This window comes from Folsomia candida, unplaced genomic scaffold (genome assembly GCF_002217175.1).
Source record: "Folsomia candida strain VU population unplaced genomic scaffold, ASM221717v1 Fcan01_Sc019, whole genome shotgun sequence".
Classification (NCBI taxonomy): Eukaryota; Metazoa; Arthropoda; class Collembola; order Entomobryomorpha; family Isotomidae; genus Folsomia; species Folsomia candida.
Window position 1 is genome coordinate 328,557 of NW_019091211.1, and position 20,463 is coordinate 349,019.

The 20,463-nt window shown below is 36.1% G+C and overlaps 3 protein-coding genes across 5 annotated transcripts; 1 reads left to right on the plus strand and 2 right to left on the minus strand.

The window, feature by feature from the left end:
* Positions 1-622: 622 nt before the first annotated feature.
* LOC110857587 (nuclear hormone receptor HR96) lies at positions 623-3,515 on the minus strand. Its single transcript, XM_022106184.2, has 6 exons — positions 3,218-3,515; positions 2,957-3,103; positions 2,424-2,881; positions 2,179-2,356; positions 1,756-2,034; positions 623-1,406 (listed from the first exon to the last, which is right to left on the minus strand). The coding sequence occupies exons 2-6, from the start codon at positions 3,059-3,061 to the stop codon at positions 915-917; spliced, it is 1,512 nt and encodes a 503-aa protein (XP_021961876.1). The 5' UTR covers positions 3,062-3,103; positions 3,218-3,515; the 3' UTR covers positions 623-914.
* A 312-nt stretch (positions 3,516-3,827) lies between these two features.
* Positions 3,828-7,180, minus strand: LOC110857813 (nuclear receptor subfamily 1 group I member 3). The gene is made up of 5 exons (XM_022106423.2): positions 6,544-7,180; positions 5,828-6,333; positions 5,558-5,735; positions 4,865-5,134; positions 3,828-4,561 (listed from the first exon to the last, which is right to left on the minus strand). The coding sequence occupies exons 1-5, from the start codon at positions 6,655-6,657 to the stop codon at positions 4,064-4,066; spliced, it is 1,566 nt and encodes a 521-aa protein (XP_021962115.1). The 5' UTR covers positions 6,658-7,180; the 3' UTR covers positions 3,828-4,063.
* A 4,866-nt stretch (positions 7,181-12,046) lies between these two features.
* LOC110857814 (endothelial lipase) lies at positions 12,047-19,709 on the plus strand. Of its 3 annotated transcripts, none has more exons than XM_035858028.1 (11): positions 14,467-15,268; positions 15,356-16,809; positions 16,890-16,948; positions 17,032-17,252; positions 17,334-18,029; positions 18,105-18,238; positions 18,485-18,914; positions 19,007-19,032; positions 19,100-19,147; positions 19,241-19,445; positions 19,509-19,709. In XM_035858028.1, the coding sequence occupies exons 5-10, from the start codon at positions 17,899-17,901 to the stop codon at positions 19,417-19,419; spliced, it is 948 nt and encodes a 315-aa protein (XP_035713921.1). In that variant the 5' UTR covers positions 14,467-15,268; positions 15,356-16,809; positions 16,890-16,948; positions 17,032-17,252; positions 17,334-17,898; the 3' UTR covers positions 19,420-19,445; positions 19,509-19,709. The 3 variants fall into 3 exon arrangements, 2 of the variants coding, with proteins under 2 accessions (XP_035713921.1, XP_035713920.1); XM_035858027.1 differs by having other exon boundaries at positions 19,241-19,415; XR_004836647.1 differs by lacking the exons at positions 16,890-16,948; positions 17,032-17,252; positions 17,334-18,029; ... (4 more) ...; positions 19,241-19,445; positions 19,509-19,709 and adding exons at positions 12,047-12,384; positions 12,467-12,547; positions 12,618-13,012; positions 13,091-13,268; positions 13,588-13,857 and having other exon boundaries at positions 13,964-15,268; positions 15,356-16,050.
* Positions 19,710-20,463: the final 754 nt, after the last annotated feature.

Below are 20,463 nucleotides of genomic sequence, written 5' to 3' on the forward strand. Positions count from 1 at the left end.
ACTTGCTTAATTCGAATGTCAATTGGATCACAGAATTAGCGCGAAACGCCCTCGCCCAAACTACTTTGGATGGATTTATTCACCTCAAATCACTCGCGTACAATCATCCAGCCCATTTCAATGGAAATTTGACTCGTCCATCCTGTACGGGAAAGGTTTACGTGGATCATGTTCAGAATATTGAGGCGATTCTGCCCTATGCGAATCGTATCGGGGCAAACAGAAGTATAAAGTTTGTAGCAGGGACGGATAAGCTGGTGACCAGTTGGACGGGTTGGTCTTGGATGATAGTGTTTGACATGAGTCAAACAAGAAAATTGGTCGAAATGCAGAAAATGATTGTTTCTTCGGGAATTTATTCGAGATGGGATGCCCTCTACAAGCGGTTTCGCCCGATGAAATTATTTCAACACTTCGATCCAGACGATGACATGGATGAAGGGGTTGAGAAAACAGGACTTGGGTCAAATATATTGTCGGCCATGACGATATTTGTGGTATTGTCATCTTTTTGTACGATTCTGTTTTGTTGTGAACTAACGTTAAAATTTTCGTGGCGACGCTGCATTTATCGTTAACGACGGTTTATTTGTAAATAATAATTGTTGCAGCAATAATCATATTTACTTATCTGCCCCGCACGGGTGGACATTTATTATATTTTTATTATTTGATTAATTTGTGCATTACAATGCAAATTGTACGTAACAAGTATTTATACTCAATAAACCTAATAAATACATGTGTTTATATATGTGTTTTATGTGTTTATATGAATTAATTTATGTAATTTCCCATATCGTCGGTTTTTGTGGAGCTGCACCAGTAATACGCCAAAGATACGCTTCAAACATAAGAAAAAGCTGGTGGAGTATAGCAAGCATATACATCTTCCAGTTTATTATCTAATGGTTTTACGCCCCACTGTTGGAAATTGATAACTTTGAGACATCATTGACCAAAGTATCCCAGGGATTTGCCACCAGTTCCGGCATTCGACGCATGAAGGCTTTTTCTACGCCCACGTGGGGAGCCCTTTCAAAAAATTTCTGCTGAATTCCCCACTCGCCAGTAAAGTTGGCAAATGCGTGAATTAGCGACGGAGAGGCTGACCGATTGCCTCCTAAGCTCGTCGAAACCGGCGCCTCTTTGGAACTATTTGATGTTGACAAAGATTTTGGAGGTGTAACGTGTTTTTTACAACATTCCCATTGTTTATCCAGCTCCTCTGGTGGAATTAAGTCGTCCTTGAAATAGTCATTATTCAAGGGTTGTGGAGTACCAGTTTTCTTTTGCAAATAATGTAAATGCTGATGCATTTTATTGACTTGATCTTCCGTCAAGTTGAGGGGGAGTCCTTGCTGGAGATGGCTTAATTGAGTAATATCCGGTAGGAAGGAGAGGAGCTGGATTATAAATGAATTAAATTATGCATTAAGATGATTATCGAATATATTAACTATTGTTTGTTAATTATGTAAATATGCATCAAAATATTTATACGGGGGCTTAAAATATCAGAGGTACACATGTCGATAGGATGAGTTTAACGAGAGTTATCATAGACCGGAAGGACGGACGGACATGAGGATTCCATAAGTTCTGACTGAGGCCAAAAAGTCGATAATTTTTAAACTTATGCACATCAATAAATCTTCCGTCCATCCAATTAACCGCATTTCTTAACTTGATTTGCAAAATGTGTCTAATACAAAATTTATATATATTATTATAAAAATAACGTCCTCCACTCACCCTGGGAAAAATCAGTTTCCCCGTCTCCTCCCCCTGCACAGTCTTTAAATATTTTTCTAGCAATCTCGTGTACAATTCTTGGGCCGCATTAATCGCTGGTCTATCATCAAAATCGGTGCAACTATCGTTTCCACCACAATCAGAAAACAAGGCCAGAGGAATGAGCAGCATCATGCTTGCTTCGTCGGGTGCAATGCTGCGAACTCTTTTGTAAATATGTATGTATCGGTCGGTCAATCCATCATCGTAACTTTTCATTAAAACTGACCATTCTTCCTCCTGTGCATATTTAAAATAACAATTATGTAAATCTTAATCAAGATACATATCTTTTGACAATAAAGACTTATTATAATTTTGCATCTCTACGTAAAGTCGGAAAAATTTCATGTCCATTTCTAACACTCCTAAATATGTACTTACCGTAACGATAGGAAATTTCTCGGGAAATCCAGGGGCGTAGAATACTCCTTTGTCAATATCGTACATAATTATATCTCTTATCACTAGCATCTCGACGACGGACCGCTTGAGTAAATTGGTTTGGTCGTGTAAAGACAGCTTCTTAAATTCAGGAATCATCCTCGCAAAACATGCAAATCTACATTTTAAATAGTAGAAAGCCAATTAGAATTGTTACATTTCACAGAGTAATTTTTATTACGGACCTTCTAATTCCTATGGATAATGATCCGATTATAATTAAATGTAGTTTTGTAGCGCTGACGACTTCATTCTCTTCTCGAGAGAGAAACGTGTACGGGATTAATTCACACGCAGTTTCGTAAAATTTCGAAAGACTGGCAATTTTTTCAGTTTCTTCGTCACTAAGTTTCAATTTCAATGGTTCAACAGATTTATATTTCTTTTCATGCTCTGCTATCACCCAGGCGGGTGACATCCCAATTTTTATGCATTTGAAAAATCGACACGTTTTGCACTTTTTCCTTGTTACTTTGTTAATTTTACATTTTCCTCTGAATTTGCAATCGTTTTTAAGATGCTTAGTGGATAAACTGTGCCTCAAGTTGGTTAAAGTAAAGTGATGGAAGAAAGATCTGCAAGGATTGCAAGAAATCCCTCCGAAATTGTGTGATCGTGCTTTTTCTCCGCACACTTCGCAGTCCTGAAATTTATTTCAATTTTTTAATGGAAAAGTATAAAATCGACGCGTATTATCCTTGAATTTCATTTTAGTTACCATGTCATCTCTTATGATTATTCGTTGCATTTTATCACTAACACATTTTTTATTGTGGGGCTTCTTTCTGGATTTTGTAACCGTTTTCCGTCTTGCTTTTCCCATTTTTGAAGTTCAATTCTTAAACTGGACTCGCACGAGGAGTTTCTGTAATTACACAAATTACGAGAAATTTAAATTTATGTAGTTATTGTTATGATAGCGTAAGTTCCACTTCAAACTGTTATTGTGGCAATGTGCATTTATCATTCACTAATTTACCTATTATTTTACTCTGTTCACTTTGCAATCTACGCAATGACAGCAGAATAATGGGCTGACCTTGATGCCGTCTATATCCAATTTCCACTAAGAAAGTGTATGCATAAAGTTTTCTACGATAGACGCTGGTGTCGTAATATGAGGAAAATCCACATCTGTAAATTATCTACCTTAAAATAGTTACCCTCTCTGACTTTCGAAAAATAATTGTATCAAGTATAAATAAGTACGCACTTAATTGATTAAATTATTTCACTGGACAACTTTTGCATCACGTTTTCACAACTGATAAAGTACAGAACATTGTTTTTCTGCAACATTATAGACATCCATATAAACTTGTGGATGAGTATTTCATGACATTAATTCAGCATAATACTTTGCTTGATATGGTCATTGATAATTTGCCAGTTTAGTTAGCTTTATATACATACCTACGAAAGTTAAAGCCACTTCAGTCGCTTAAATGGCGAGATAATAAAGAGCATCAAGCATGGTACATAGATATGTACATAGTATTTAATAACAACTCTGCCCTAGAACTGATGATGCATGAATTTATATTTATCTGCACAATTATGTATACAACCCAGCTAAGATCTGCACATCATTTACAGTAAACAAGCTGCATGAGGAGGCATTTTTATTGAGAATTTCATAAACTTCACATTTCATCAAATTCAGATACCAATTAGTGTCTGCATATGCATATCATTAACTTGTTAATAAAATTGCTGAGATTTGTGGATTTATCTTAACAAGATTTATCGTCTCACACAAATATGTAAATTACAACATAAATACTTGAGTTTGTATTTACAAATACTTTCTTGGGTTATAAATGCGCTAAATATTATTTTCACACAGTTCATCCTCGGTTGGAGACATTGATAATCTTGAGACATCGCTGACTAAAGAATCCCACGGGTTTGCCACCAGTTCCGTCATTCGACGCATGAAGGCTTTTTCTATACCCTGGTGGGGACCACTTTCAAAGAAGTATGGTTTAATTCCCCACTGCCCTGGCTGATTTGAGAATGTGTGGATCAGGGATGGGTGGTTGACATGCTCATTGATTTCAGATGGTTCGGAACTTTTTGAAATATTTGACATTGATGTTGTATACTTTTTCTGGCAACATTGATTTACTTTTTGACCCCGATCTTCTTGTCGCAAACTCGATTGGTCTTGAAAGTATGTATCATTCGAACTCGGCGTCGTTGCCAATTTTTGAAGTTCTAATAAATGCAGGTGCATTTTATCCACTTGGTCGTCAGTCAAGTTGAGGGGAAGACCCTGATGCAATTGGCTAACGGTGGTTATTCCCACCATTTGGGACAAGAGCTGCAACAATCAAATAAACTATGTATTAAAATGATTAATATCATTTTAATGGCAGCAAGTTGGGATAGATGTAAATATTAAATCAGTGATCATTTGTTTGATTTTTCATGGCAATACATTTTCATTAGTTATACTGAAAAAGGAAGATTTTGGTACGAACATGTGAAGGATTTCCTGGTATTTTATCAATAAATATGTATTTTTTGTGAACTTAAATTATTGGAAATTAATTCATTTTCATAAAAATGAATCGCCTAATTCATAAAATATTATGTAATTTTCGTAAATATAAATTAAACTTACCCTGGGAAAAACCAACTTTCCCTTTTCCTCGCCATGCAGCCACTTTAAATATTTCTCCAGTAGTCCAGCGTAGAATTCTTGTATTTTATTTATTTCCTGTCTATCATCAAACTCGGAACAACTGTCGTTTCCTCCACAATCGGAAAACAAGGCGAGAGGGATCATGAGCATTATGGTTGCCTCGTCTGGGGCCAGGGTCCGAATTCTTCGGTAAAGATGAAGATACATGTCGACAATATCTGTGGGCCATAGTCCGACGCATTCGTCCATCTAAGAAAATATTTGAGTAGTCAAGATTAGAATAATATCTGGGCTTTCGAATTTCAGTGGCGAGGATGGTGTAATTTTTATTTTAATCAAAAATGGGTTGTATTACTACATATGTAGAAACTGCTCAGCCAGTATTAATAGTCTCTATTCGTTGGAAATTTTCTGAAAGGCTTATTTCGTGTTTGGAAAATCTGCCAGGAAACCATTCAGATTTTTTTTAAGAATTGGCTGAAAACACCTTGACCACAAATCAATGCCAAAGACCGAAAGTCATTTTATTAATAATTAAATGGATAAATCGGTTATTTGGAAACCTGATACAAAATTACATATCTCTATCTTAAACATATTATTAAGTTATATCAAGTAATATTAAGTTTCTATTATCTTAAATGATTGCTAGTAATTATTAAGAATACTCACTCGAACATAAGGATATCTGTCGGGACACTCGGATGCGTAAAAATTGCGTTTCTCGAAATCAAAGGTGACCACATCGCGAAGAATTACCATCTCAACAACCGACCGCCTCAATAAATTGGTTTTATCGTGTAACGAAAGTCTTTCAAATTCCGGAATCATTCTCGCAAAACAGACAAATCTGTGAAACAGTTTTTAATTATGTGAATATTTAACAAATAATTTAAAATATATATGTTTCTCTTAGAATTTGCAATGTAAATACTTATGTACCTCCGAATAGCAGTGGAAATCACTCCAATATAAATTATTCGTATTTTAGTCACGCTCAAAACCTCAGTTTCCTCTCGCGACACGTAATTATATGGCATCAAATCACACGCCGTTTTATAATATTTAGAAATATCTGCAATCTTTTTGGCATCTTCTTCACTAATTTGGTCAGTTTTGGAATCAAGTGATTGTTCAGCTTGCAACGGAGTAGATTCACTCACTTTGCTTCCTTTTAACTTTTGTGTCCTTTCGTAATCTGATATGACCCAAGCGGGGTCCATACCAATTTTCATGCATTTGAAAAATCGACATGTTCGGCACTTTTTTCTCGACACCTTGTCAATTATACAGTTTCCTCTAAACTTGCAATCTTTTTTAAGATGGTTCGTGGATAAACTGTGTCTTAAATTTTTCAAACTGTAGTGATGGAAGAAGGAACGACAAGAATTGCATGAGATGCCTCCGAAATTATGTGATCGTGCTTTTTCTCCGCAAACTTCGCAATCCTGAAATTAGCAAATATGTATTTATTATATTTAACTATTCACAATTGATAATTGTCGTGTGAAGGTCAAACTAATAAAATTATTCAGGAGGGTCAATACTCGAATTGTAGTGGTAGATTTTTCATGGAAAAATTGAAAGTTAACAATTATAATTCATATGAAATCTGTATGTGCACCGCAATGTACATTCAATGAAAATTATGTATTTACCTTATCGTTTCTAATTGTTGGTCGACTCAACTTTCTTCTCTTTTCCGGTTTGACAAATTCCAGGTCAGTTTCATTTCCGGGTTTCGTACGCGTTTTTCGTTTCTCTAGACCCATGATTTTTTTAAAACCCTAATTACGTACTAATCCTAAGCTCAACTTGTTAAGGATACGCACATAGTGTAAATTTTATGTACATATGTGCAAATTTGATGTACTTTACATGACTCACTTCACAACGTTGTCATGGTAACGATTTGAACATTGACTTATCACGGGTTACACACTTTATGTACTTTATATTCCACTTTAAAGTACTTCGTTCACTCCACTCTTCATTCGTAATTAATTGACATTAACCTGGATAGCCCGCTTGTCAAATTTTCTGCCCGTGCCACCAAATAATCAAGTCAATAGTTTATTTAAGCTTCCTAAATATATAATGGCAGATTAAATATTTTTCATGCCATTACAGTTTTTGTAAATATTAAAATCACGCAATTCTCAAGTTTGTGGTAACTAGCAAGATATTGTCTTAATGTACATATATGCAAGCAGTTCGTGATGATCTTGTTAACAAATGTGTGTCAGCTTACTGTATGTAGTCGTGCCTGAGACAACTTTTCCAACTAAACGTATACACAAACTTACTGGAAAAGAGGTTACGTAAAGCAGCACAAGTGTTGTCACAAATCTGCCCAATAACTCCACAACTTAAACGATCGCATGATCATCATTCCTCACATGAGAGAACATTTTTTACTGTAATGTACGTAGGTGTTTTATTATTGATTTTCAAAACGTATGTTCCGCATTGTTTCTGACCAAAATTTTGATGAAATAACAAACTTCAGATACATTTAGGATGCTGTGATTTTTTTCAGCTCTTTAGGTTAACATCACCACTAGCAATAAATCAGCAAACTTTACCTCGACGGAAAAAATGTCAGATTTGCAAATTAAATATCGTAGTGTGATTTAACTTTTAACGCTGGAAGGGCAATCGGTGTCGCAGATTTATGATCGCATGCTTAAAGTTTACGATGAAAACTGCCCAACACAAAGCACAATATAAATTGGGTCAGTAACTTCAAATGATGGCGAAAAGTGGTCTCGGACAAAAAGTCGCCAGGACGCCCAAAATCAGTTTCTTCCACAGAAAGGCTCCAGAAACTAGAGGAACCAATAATTAGAGATCCACGATTGAAACTGTCCTATTTAGCAGATAAGATGGGTGTTCCAAAACCAACAATTTGTTCCACGTTAACTGAAGACTTAGGTATGAAAATGGCTTCCGCCCGTTGGGTACCAAAATTGCTTTCGGCATCTCAACAACAAGATCGAGTTGACCTTTGCAATGCCAATTTTAACCTATTAAATGAAAACTGGAACCTGCTTCATATTTTAGTAGTTGCATATGATACTTGGGTTTACTATTATGACCTGCAGACTAAACAATACTTCATGCAATGGGAGCACGGGGGGTTGCCACCGCCCATGAAAGCAAAAGCGTAAAAATCTGCCAAAAAATTGATTATGACTATTTACAATGATACAAAAGGTCCCCTTCTTACATAATTTCTTGCTGGAAATACTACGATAAATGGGGCAGCCTATGCAGGAACCCCGACGGAGCTGCGTGCTGCGGTTGAAGAGAAACGTGAGGTCAAAATAAAGAGTTGGCCTTTTTTTAGACGACAACGCGCCAACAAATACCTCGCTGGTTTCGAGGGCTGCTGCAGACGAAAAACGCTTCACCGTCATAAACCACCCCCCGTACAGTCCAGCCTTGACCCTTAGTGATTATTATCCGTTTCAAACGTTGAATAAAAGCATGAAGGGGAAACGATTTTGGGATGATAATGGAATCAAGTCGTAAATTTTTGCATATTTGCGAGGTAAATTTGGATGATTTATTGCGGGTGTTCCTTTTAACCGATTGAGCTGAAAAAAATCACGACTTCCTAAATGTATTTCAAGTTTGTTATTTCATCAAAATTTTGGTCAGAAACAGTGCGGAACATACCTTTTGAAAATCAATAATAAAACACCCACGTATATACAAATAATTGGTGGAACATGCACACATACATAGTTTCATTGTAGTCATGGAGCGTATGTTGCTGTACATACATACACATACGTATTTGCATATTATCTAATCTGTGTTAATAGTTACGTATAATGTATGTTAATATCATGCTGCTCTGCCATCTCCACTGATGAGATGAAAATATTGAGGTTTTTCCGAACCTGGTGAAACATTTATCATGCAAAAAATATTTTACTCTAGAATTGAATTGTCATAGTCTACATAACATTACATACTTGCATACGTACGTGTGTATGTACGGGATGTTATTATTGTACTTTTACTATAAATCATTTTAAATCAGCAGAAATAAATAAAGATGTCAAAAGTTGGTGACTCTTTTGGATCGTGAACCTTTTCACGATCCAATTCATATCACTTTTATTCCTTTGTGTACAAATATATACATATCAAATGCTGATCTTTCAATGTCAATGTCAATCTTATGCAAAGTTCTTGATGTCCCATAAAAAAAACGTGTCTCTAAATAACGATGTACTCGTACGTATGACCCAGCTATTTAATAAAATTGAACAATTTCTCTTGGAAAACAAGCAAATTGGAAGTCATTAATATTCCAGTTTTGCCGTACATGTGTCTCTGTTTCCTATTATGAAGGTCAGATTATATGTATATAACTAAAAGCAATCTAATATTCAGCAGGTATGTAAACCTTCAAAGCACATAATTATTTCACAAAATATGCTAATGCCAATATGCTTTTTTTAACCTCCGTCTCATATTTATTTCTTATGCATGAAATAACTTCACATTAATTCGTCTTCTCCTAAACCATATCCGTGGCCTGTCATTTATTTATATTCAGTACTACAGAGTAATTACCACAAATGAGATTTATATGTACATATATAATTACATATGTTCTTAATTCCTCGCTTCGGAAAAAACCACATAGCTACTCTACAGCTTATATAGTAGGGCATATATCTGTAAATTTGCATATAATTACTAAAGTTGTCGGCGAAAAAATGCTACAAAAACCCTCCAGAAAGAGGACTAATTAGCACATTCCATTCCATGCAAAAAAACTCTTTTTACTTTTCTAGCTTAAACCAATAATTAACAGATGAACATGATAATACGAGAAACATATAAAAGACCCCTTGTTCCGGAACACATCCGAATTTTTGAACCTGATTAACCCACCATGTTCGTCTCAATTTTGGAGTACCTCCCATTTCTGCGGTCCGCCATGTGGCTCCTCAGCCTCAGTGGGGGGCACAGCTTCTTCTGGAATTCTGACACCAAACGGTTCCAACTTCGCGAACTCAAATCCTACTCTGCATTTGCCTCAATTTCCGCCTGTGCTATGATTTTCGTCACTGTGACGATGAGGATAGGTGCCGTTCTTGTAGGCGCGGGTGCCATTATACATCACATCACTTCTCTCCTGATATACATTGGAACCACGACGGCGTACTTTATGGGGATCGTGGCGTTTTTAAGGGCAGATGAAATCGTGGTGTGTTTCAATAGTTTGATTCAAATTGAGGAAAAAGTCAAAGCCGAGGATCCAGGAGCAGGTAAATGTATTTAAGTATATGGATTGACTTTGAGTGTGAATATAATGGTATTTAATGGCACGAATTTTTGTCACCGCTTGTTATCAATAATGGAAAACAAATGTTATGATTAAGATGCACAGTTTTCTTTGTTGTCAGAATTTAGCATAATGCATACATAATATTTACCATTTCATGTCAATTAAGACCACATGAATATTACACTAGTAACATCACAGCTATACATATATTTTATGCATTTACATATTCATAAAATAAATCCTAATTTCACCCAAAGTATTTTACATGAGTTTTTGCATAGAATTAGCCCCAAGAAATCACATTGCTTGAAATTAGAGAATTCTCTTATTATTATTCTCTAGATTCTCTTAAGTATTCTCACACCCTTAATTTTACTCTCTTTCATTTTAAGCTCCGGTCATCAAATTTACCAAGAAAAATTTGCGAAACTTGTCTTCCACCGCGTGGTCCCTGAACAAGTTAATTCTCGCCGATTTGAAACACGGCGAGCCTGGGCGTCTCATCATTATGTCGTCGTCCTTTTGTCAAGTCGTGTTTCCACTCTTGATCTTATTCTTCCTTCTCGAGTCTCCCTGTTCGTCCCAAGTTTTTCTACGTTCGACGTTGGCAGACTGCCAAAATCATGGGTTCGAGTCACTCCCGGCCACCCTGGCACCCATCATCGTCCTGCTGGATGTGTACTACATCTTCTGCACGTGGGGTCAAGGTTGCATCGGGATCGGATCGGTATTTTATTTGACAGCGTTGTGCATTCGGGATCAGCTAAAACGGTGAATACTGTGACAAAATGAAAAGTCCTGGCCCACATATTATCAAGAAACCGCAAAATTGTTTGTATTTTTTCCAGAATCCGCACTACCGCTCGAGCCATTCCCGACATGGACCACGCAATCCAAAATATTCGGTCCTACAAAGAAATCCAACTCCTTGAACGACAATTCAACAACATCAACAGGGGCGGAAATTTAATTCTCGTCATGACCGACATGACGTTCCTTGGCGTCACATCGCTCTATTCCACCATCGCGTTACATGACGTCGTTTCTGCACCAATTTTGGCACTAAGCATCATCATGGCCGTGGAGACGGTCCTTCTCGCCCAAATGTTCATGTACGGGGCAGCCGCAGATTTGCACACTTTTAGCGAAGGGGTTAAAAAATGTTGGAAGTACAATAGAGCGTTTCAGCGGAACAAGTACTTGAAAAAATTGACGGGTTCGTGCATCGAGATGAAGACGCAGGTGGGTAATTCGGGTAATTACGTCGATAAAACCACCCCACTTTCGGCCAGTCAGATGACGGTGGAACAAACGGCGAGTCTTTTACTCATGACGGGAAAGAAAACGTAACTAACGAGTGAATTGAAGAAACCCTAGTAATTGGCATATGTACATGTATTTGAGTAAGGTTTTTTTTGCGAATAATGCAGATACATTTAATTATTTAAGGTGGATCGTATAATTGTACGGGGATAATTAATTTGCATAATTTAGAGCTAATTGTTGTGAAGAGCAAATTTAAGATAGAATTGTTATTGGGGGCAGTACTACATTAGAGGCATAGGTAAGTACTTAGCTTAATTTATTCACTGTGGAATAATGCCTGCAAATTTTGAAAACAAAGATACATACATAATTTCCATGAATTTTTAAAATTCCATGAAATTTTAGTACCCACATATATGCACATGCTAAGAATGCTTACTCGTCGAAGTTTTGTTTTGTGTATTTCATACACAAAATGCTATGTATGTACCTACATAGTAATCTTTACAGCTTAAATAACTGTCCAGCATCCTGGAATGAACAAAAAATCGTTATCATTATCACATGTAAATACTACGTAATGTTGCCATGGGCAACAGAGTAAAGTGGTCAATTAATTTCAACACTGCTTTCTACAACTACATCTGTCTGTACAATAAATACATACATGGCATATTAAAAAGTTATTTTAAACATTGTTAATGAATACAACACATGTTATTTATTTTAAAAAATTGAGCACTTTAAAAATAAAATCTTCCCAAACAAAATAAAGTGAATATCATTAAGTAATTTATTGCATTTGTGGAATTCCGAATTCAATAAGGATACAATGGAAAAAGGGTTACAGAGGAATAATATTGAAAAACATCAAGGATACTACACAGGAAAAAAGTCCAAACGAAACAGTATACGAGACATGGTAAATACGTATTTAATAACAGTTCATATAATTTCGTTTGAAATTTTAATTGTGAATAAAACGTAATGTCCATCACTTTCAGCTCTGCAATGTTTGCGGGGATAAAGCAAGGTCACACAATTACGGAGGAATTACATGCAACTCGTGCCGATCCTTCTTCCAAGTGAAACAAAACACATTACTTTATTTCATTTCATTTCAGTTTAGTTTATCTCATTTCACTCAATTTCCAGCATTTCGTACTCAAAAATTTCATCATTTTCAAAAACATGGATTCCATCAACGATTGCAAATTTCAAGGAAACTGTGCAATTAACCAAGTAACAAGAAGAAACTGTACAATATGCAGATTTTATAAATGCGTGAAAATTGGCATGGAACCCGCTTGGGTGGTGTCGGATTACCAAAGGACGGAGAAACTTAAGCAGGGCAAACTTTCGTCAATTCCTTCACCCGACTACAAACTTAACGACGAAGATTCTGCAAAAATCGCTGATATGTTGAAATATTATAATACAGCGTGCGAATTAATTCCATATAATTTTCCAATCAGAGCAAAAGACGAAAAATTGACGGTCAAAAAACTACAAATTTTACTGATTGGTGGCATGTCCGTTTCAATTCGGAGGTATTTTGATTAAACGATTTAAACGAATACGTATTTACAGATATTTATTCATATTTTTATTACTCTGTATGTACATAGATTCGTCTGCTTTGCGAATATGATTCCAGAATTTAAAAGACTTTCACTACACGACCAAACCAATTTATTGAGGCGGTCTGTCACAGAAATGGATATTTTACGAAACGCAGTTTTATTTGATGTGGAAAAACGGACTTGGAGTCATGTAATTGGTTCCGAAAAACACCCAATAGTTCACGTAAGCTAAATGGTTAAGCGTTGAGTAACAAAATTGTCACCAGTTTTGGACACCACTAGTGAAAATTGTCTAAGATTTTAAATAAGGATTTGTCACCATGAGATAACATGCATTTTATGCAGTACAACTCAACTTAGGATTAGTACATGTACACGGCAGGTAACAATTTCTCACCGATGGGCAGCGATGAAAAATTTGAATAGCTAATATGTACCAACACGACAGAAATAGAACCTTACAGTGTCCACGGTTGGCGACAATTTTGTTCCCAAGCTTGTTTATTACTAATTAATCGTAAATAATTTTGTGCAATTCCTAGTTCGATGAGTTTTTGGGTATATGGCCTGAAGATGTACTTGAAATTGGATACAATATTTATAAAAGACTTAAATCCCATGCCCCTGACGAATCGAGCATAATGCTGTTGATTGTTGTTGTATTGTTCTCTGATTACGGGGGAGGTGAGGCCTGCTCAGAGTTTGAGGATAGTCCCGCAATAAATGCAGCTCAAGAACATTATGCAGCGTTACTAGAAAAATATTTGAAATTTGTACATGGGGAGACAAAGGGGCGTCTGGCATTTCCCAGGGTGAGGTTATCATTGAAATTAATTTGAAGAAAATCATATTTGAGTTATACGCACTGGAAAATTCAATCACGAACACGAAATCTTGAACTTGATTTGATTTATCTAGCTCCTTTGTCACCTAATGGAAATCACGCAGGCTTCGCTTTTTCATCAGGGCGCCCCCCTCAACTTGAGTGATCACCAAGTCGATAAAATGCACCAGCACTTGCTAGAACTTCAGAGGGTGGTAAACCCTTCATCACTTGAGAATAACAAGACATTTCAAGGTCGAGAAGACTTTAGAGGAGAGAAGGAATGTTGCAGAAAACGGTTAAGAAGTGCAAAACCACCGGTATCGTCAGACAACGAACAAACCGAAGTAAACCAAGGTCAAAATTTCCCATCGCTGATCCATAACTTTGCATGTCCCCCGGGGGAGTGGGGGATTAAGCCGTATTTCTTTGAAAAGGGTCCTCATGTGGGCGTGAAAAAAGCCTTCATGCGACGGATGCCAAAATTGGTGACGAATCCGTTAGATTCCTTGGTCGCGGATGTGTCGGGGTTGTCGATTTCCTGTAATGATGCTAAAGAGGAAGAGTTTATAGGGACAAACGGGACAAATGGGTCTTGATGGTGGGAATTGTAGTGAAGATAACAAATTACGTATTAATTGGCGTTATATGTTTCGTCTACATACATACATATTATGTATGTAATACGCATATAGTGACGTTGTCATTAAAAGAAAACATTGATGCACATAAACTATTTAAAGTATCACGTTTAAAAATGTTCATTGTTCCAGTTGCTATTTCCTCCAGGGTGTCATAAGTCAGGGTATCTATATGAGATTTATAGATGTCCATTCCTATTGCTAAAGCATCTACTAAAATTTAGTTCAGAACATCTGCGATTTTTGTCATTTTTCAAGTTTTATGTTAAATTAGTAATTAACAAATCAATTTATTTTTGCTTCTCCATACTTCGAGGTAACTAGTGGATAATTAAGTCACTTTGGAACATACTAAAATTTCAAACATTTAATTTAAGTTTCATGAAACAAGATGTAGATATCATAAACCCTGCATTTATTGAGTAATGCGCAACAAGCTTATAACAAACCTTGACTTGTTCCATGGAAATATAATTAATGACAAGGCACGTGGGGTTCGAGATATTTCTTAGAATTGACGAATGTTATTCATCAACTTGAATTTAAATAAATTCAAATTTCAATATTATACAATGCTTGGGTGGGTATTTAAGCGAACGATCCGCAGACCCGTATGCCCATGCTACATAAAATTCCATTACATACCCCTGAACTCCTGAACTGAAGTTTTTTTAAACGAAAAAAACGTCGAAAATGAAAGCAATCTTTTGGTTGACCATTTTGGTCCTGATAATCCTTGCAATTCTTGACGTTAATACGGTAAGTAATCAGTAAGAAATCCACCATATATTTTGGAATTTACCCATTTGTACATACCTACATAAAATTCAATTTGAAATGCTAAAGGTTGACGCAGCTTGTAACGGCCTTCGTCGGCTGAGCTGTCATGTCCAGTGCAACAGGAAAGGGCTGCAGTGCATTTGGCCGGATGGAAACTGCAAATGTGAAACGTTTTAAAATAACTGGAATGAAATGATATCAAAAACTGTCATTTATCTGCGCTAAAATTATGTATGCATGCTTTGCTGGAAACCATAACTTGAAGTAACATTCAATCAAATCTGAAAAACAGCCAATATAAGATCTATGGAAATGCATGGAATAAAAAATTAGCTCTTGGATTTAAGAAAAACTAACATTTAATCCCAATTAATTATTATTCAATTAATTTAATAACTGTATCTAACTACTGAAACTAAATAAGATTTAGTAAAATAACTAAATTGCATGCATATTTAATTTTCAAATTTCACTTTTTTGAAATATTTTCATTTTGAGGGCGTAATCCAAACTCGTTATTTGTCTCCTTTATAGTTCTATCACCTACTACGTAAATAGTTTTATAAAAATAGCAAAATATTTTATTATTGAAATATGTTTCATTTGAATCTCCGTAAATAAATTATAAATTACATAATCTAACCTGTAGAATTTGTAACTTGTTGTAAAATGTTGTTAATTTTTAGAAGCATGCATACCTTAATTTATTCTTGAACAATTTGGCACTTTCATATCGGAATAAAACATTACTAATTTTATCACATTTGAGTATAAAATTTTCGTACATACAATGGGGATACATACGTTTGCTGAATCTTGATTTAAGGTATACTTATGTATGTGTGTGCATGTATGTATACATAGGTGCATGCACATATACATAAAGCTGTATAAAGCTGTAGCTATAGCTACATAAATGAATACATACATACTAAATATACATGCATCACGTATGTATGTATATCGATACATACTTATTTACACACAATTTATTTCATTGTTGCGCTAAATGCAATGGAGGACACGTAGCTGAATCAATAGCTTGAAATGCGCCGAACCTATGTTGAAAATATAAACAATCAATAAATACACTCTGTTTTTGTAAAATAAGACCTTCCAATATCCTGGAATGTAAACCCAGCAGAGTAAAAGTGAGGGATACAGAAAAGGGTCTCATAAAAATACTGCCCAGTCTATTATTCACATACTTCCACAAAGCAACAATAGTTAGTGTCGCATTTATTGTACATTTACATAAGTCAAACTGATTTGAACAGTCTAAAATTTGGTCACTGAATATATATTTCCGAGCTAAATTGCTATCTACTTATTGTTTTTTTAGATTGTCGACACGTTATTGGTTAGTGTATTAGTTTAGTTATTATTGCAATATCGTCCAAAAATTGATTTAGAGGATTAAAGGTGTGGTATCTTCCTGATTTTTTTCAAACGAACGTTGATATCTTTCGTAAATTTTCAAATAAGGATAGATTAATTTCTTTACAATTTTGAGCATACAGGTACTTTTAAATTTATAAGTACAATTCCATAAATCAGACTTATTCAAATCTCCCATATCTCTCACTTTCTCCTAATCTAGTCACACAATCTTTCAAGTTAGAGGGAACGTCCTTCGAAGCAGTGAAGGAATTTATCGTGGTACGAAGAGAATGAAAAATTATGCCGATTTTGCATGTCCAATTTTTAAAATGACACATTAATCTTGTTCTCGACACATTTAGGTCATTTACTTTTGTGAAATTGACACCACCCTCGAAATTAACCTGCTCTTGGAGGTGCTATCGCTCTGCGACAAATTCTTGCGGGACGAGTTTTTGGACCAGTGTTTGATCCACGTGGTAGAAAATATTACGAAGGATAATTGTGCCGAAATTTGCGAGACGCATTTCGTCATGCCAAGATGTCAAGTATTATTTGATGTGGCGTGGGAATATTTAAAGTGGTAAGTTTCTGAGAAATTTAGGAAAGTAAATTACTACGAAATTGGACGATAGTTGTTCAGATTCCTGATTTTGTTTTACAGGAGTATTATTCGCGAGCAGATTGGTGGTACATGCGACTCGAAAGGAATATAGCTGAGCTCAGAGATTATGATAACGCTACTTGGAATGCTTAAAATAAGTCTTGCATTGAATGTAATCACTTGCAATTTTAACAGCCTGTCAAAACTGTGGCTATAAAAGTTTATTCCCTTCGTATTTATAATCAATTTATGAATTACATAAATGTATTAATATTTACGTATGTAGTAATAAAATATTATGATTGTAGCAAAGCAATATAAAAATCACGCTCTTCGTAATGCTAGATGTGTATGTAACTTGCCTTAATTTAACCCTGAGGTTTTCATATTTGGAAGAAACAATAGGTTCAGTTAAGTATATGCATAGCTATTTATAAGGGAAAATCGTACAACATTTAAATAAATACATTCGTCTGGCCTTGATATGTTTTTGAAATTGAATTCTATTCTGCAATGTCGCGGTCCTTGCAAAGAAAACTTCAATCTTTTTTTAGTTTTTTTACCCGGACACGTCGTAACAAATGAATTACAATTTAACGACTCAGATTGTTAGTTAATAATCAAGATGCAACCACTTTGTTGCATGCAATTCTCCATAGTTTTCATTACTCTGGGAAATATCGCGATTCTACATGGATTTGTCACAATTTCCAACAGCGTGGAAGATGTCCACTTTTACTTTCACAGTGATGAGAGGTATTGCATTACCACAGAATTTTATTTATTTTATTAGTAAATATATTGAAATATGATAATTTTTAACTACCATAGCACGGTTAAGGAGATCAAATTCAAAGAGGCATCATCAGTTGACGCCCAGTTCTCACCCAGGAAGTTCACAATTTTAATCATCCATGGATTTTGGAGTGACAAAGACTCTGAGATGCCAACAATGCTTACAAAAGGTTATTCCAATGTCGATATTTTCGAAAATATCAACAGTGTACTTTCCGTATTATAAATTAGGACGAGGTAAAATTTACTCGGGTTTTACAATCCATGAAACTATGAGTTTTAGACAATTCCAAATTTAACGTACAGAAATACGTAGCTGATTTAGCATTACTGAATCAAAATCTAACATTTTATATCAGATTTGTCTAATCAAAACGCACAATTGCCTCCATAACATTTTACTCTCTCATCCCTAGCATACCTCGAGAGTTCCGTGGAGGCCAACATTATCGTCGTCGATTGGGGCAAGTTAGTCACCACGAAATCATCCGACGATAAAGATAAGGTTCACGCCTACTTCGACGCTCTCACTAATTTTCCCCTCGTGGCGCAACGGATCGCAGATTTTGTCATGTGGCTAAAAAAACTTGGTCACCTGAAATACGAAAAGGTCCAGCTTGTCGGCCACTCTCTCGGTGCTCACACTGCGGGAATGGCTGGTTCCATTATTTGGGACAGAATTGGTCGCCACATCAAAAGAATTAGCGGTCTTGACCCAGCCGGGCCTGGATTCGAGTTCAGCATCGGGATTCCTGACTTGAAAAACTTTTCGAGAAAGCTTATTCGACATGATGGAGAGTTTGTAGACGTTTATCATACCTCGATGAGTACGAAGGGTGACTCAAGGTACATCAATTATGCAACATATTTCTAACATAAGTAACATGTCAGCATAAGGACTGGTCTTCTGTAACATATTTTTGACTAATCTTGCTTAGCATTGATGGACATGTCGACTTTTATCGTAAGTTTGCAAATTTCTAACTTTGAGTTTCGATAACAATCTTCGCACACTATTATTTATATCATAGCGAATGGTGGCGTCAAACAACCAGGATGTCCGGACAACGATATTCACGGTGAGTATGCAATGATCGAGATTATGCTCAAAATTTTACATCAATTTACATGCATATAAATTTATTTACGTATTTATGTATCTCACCTACGAGAAACCTGTGACCATGCCATTGTAGTGGATTACTTTGCTAAAACGATAACTGGAAGGACATGGGAAGCTTGTAGGTGTATCCTGCCTCCCCCTCTCACCAATGGAAAAATTAGACAATGCATGCCATGCAAACCTGACGCAGCAACAGTTCTGCCAGGACAATTCACACCCAGAAAGTAAATATGCCATGCTCCCTAACAGACTCTGTAAAAATTCCAAAAGTGAATACGTAATTAGTTAAACAAGTCGATAACGTATTTACTTTACAGGACGCGTGGGCAATTTCGTTTCGAAACGGAGGATTGAACACGTACCAGTTTTTTTCTAAACATTTGCTCACGATTTATTAAATTAGACTACAAATTATTTAGTTTGCACACAACATACTAATGTATTTCTTATCATTAAACGAAATTTCAACCTATACTATTTATCATTAATTACATATATCAGACATTTAAAAAATACAAATAATTTTGAAATACCTCAAAATCAAGATCTACATAAACTTAATTTTACTTTCTCAAAATAACAATATCGCAATTGTATAATCCACCCAAACCTCCCCCAAACATAAGATACTCATCTTATCGACCTTCCCAAAACACCCCATCTCCAGCCCCACCGGACTCACCGCTTTCCACACCCTGATCCAATACCTTCTCCTAAATGCACACACATTAGTCACCATGGCAACCCTTCTCCCCCATTTTTTCACATACCTCCCACTCCGATCTAATACCCTTGCCGAAAAAGAAACTATCATCCCAGCCACCACAATCATCAATATTGATACAATCACAAAAGTGAAATAAACCATGTGTGGAATTTTGCCACAAAATTTCACCGAGATGTCCAACGCCACGAAAAATATGATTGACACGACGCAAAAGCCGGTCGCCATGATCCATCTGGTCGCCGAGTTGGTCACGGCGACCAAAATTCGGACACAATTATACCCCAGCCGATTTTCGAAAGGTTGCTTCTCCAGGGCTGAGAGGATGTCGGAGATGAGAAATATTGTGGAAAACGTCCACAGAAACATCGTCGAGCCGACGAAGAGCCAATGATAGCAGAAAATCGAGGTGGCCACGGTTCGCAATATTTTACCGGGCAGTTTGTCAATCCAAACCGAATCGGCGGAAATGACGGTGTCAAGAAAGTAGTAAAAGCTGTCAATCTCTCCAACCAGAGGGGTTGTTGCGACAGAAACGTAGTTCTGAG

What these genes read in the sequence shown, in the direction of transcription:
- LOC110857813 (XM_022106423.2), bottom strand. Translation starts at nt 6,657, where the DNA reads ATGGGTCTAGAGAAACGAAAAACGCGTACGAAACCCGGAAATGAAACT. An exon ending in ACAGATATCCTTATGTTCGA is followed by an intron (nt 5,135 to 5,557) that starts GTGAGTATTCTT and finishes ATATTTTCTTAG; the next exon opens with ATGGACGAATGCGTCGGACT. An exon ending in GAAAGTTGGTTTTTCCCAGG is followed by an intron (nt 4,562 to 4,864) that starts GTAAGTTTAATT and finishes TGATTGTTGCAG; the next exon opens with CTCTTGTCCCAAATGGTGGG.
- LOC110857587 (XM_022106184.2), bottom strand. Translation starts at nt 3,061, where the DNA reads ATGGGAAAAGCAAGACGGAAAACGGTTACAAAATCCAGAAAGAAGCCC. An exon ending in TTATCCATAGGAATTAGAAG is followed by an intron (nt 2,357 to 2,423) that starts GTCCGTAATAAA and finishes TTTAAAATGTAG; the next exon opens with ATTTGCATGTTTTGCGAGGA. An exon ending in GGAAACTGATTTTTCCCAGG is followed by an intron (nt 1,407 to 1,755) that starts GTGAGTGGAGGA and finishes TTTATAATCCAG; the next exon opens with CTCCTCTCCTTCCTACCGGA.
- LOC110857814 (XM_035858027.1), top strand. Translation starts at nt 17,899, where the DNA reads ATGCAACCACTTTGTTGCATGCAATTCTCCATAGTTTTCATTACTCTG. An exon ending in AGTACGAAGGGTGACTCAAG is followed by an intron (nt 18,915 to 19,006) that starts GTACATCAATTA and finishes AATCTTGCTTAG; the next exon opens with CATTGATGGACATGTCGACT. An exon ending in TCCGGACAACGATATTCACG is followed by an intron (nt 19,148 to 19,240) that starts GTGAGTATGCAA and finishes CTCACCTACGAG; the next exon opens with AAACCTGTGACCATGCCATT.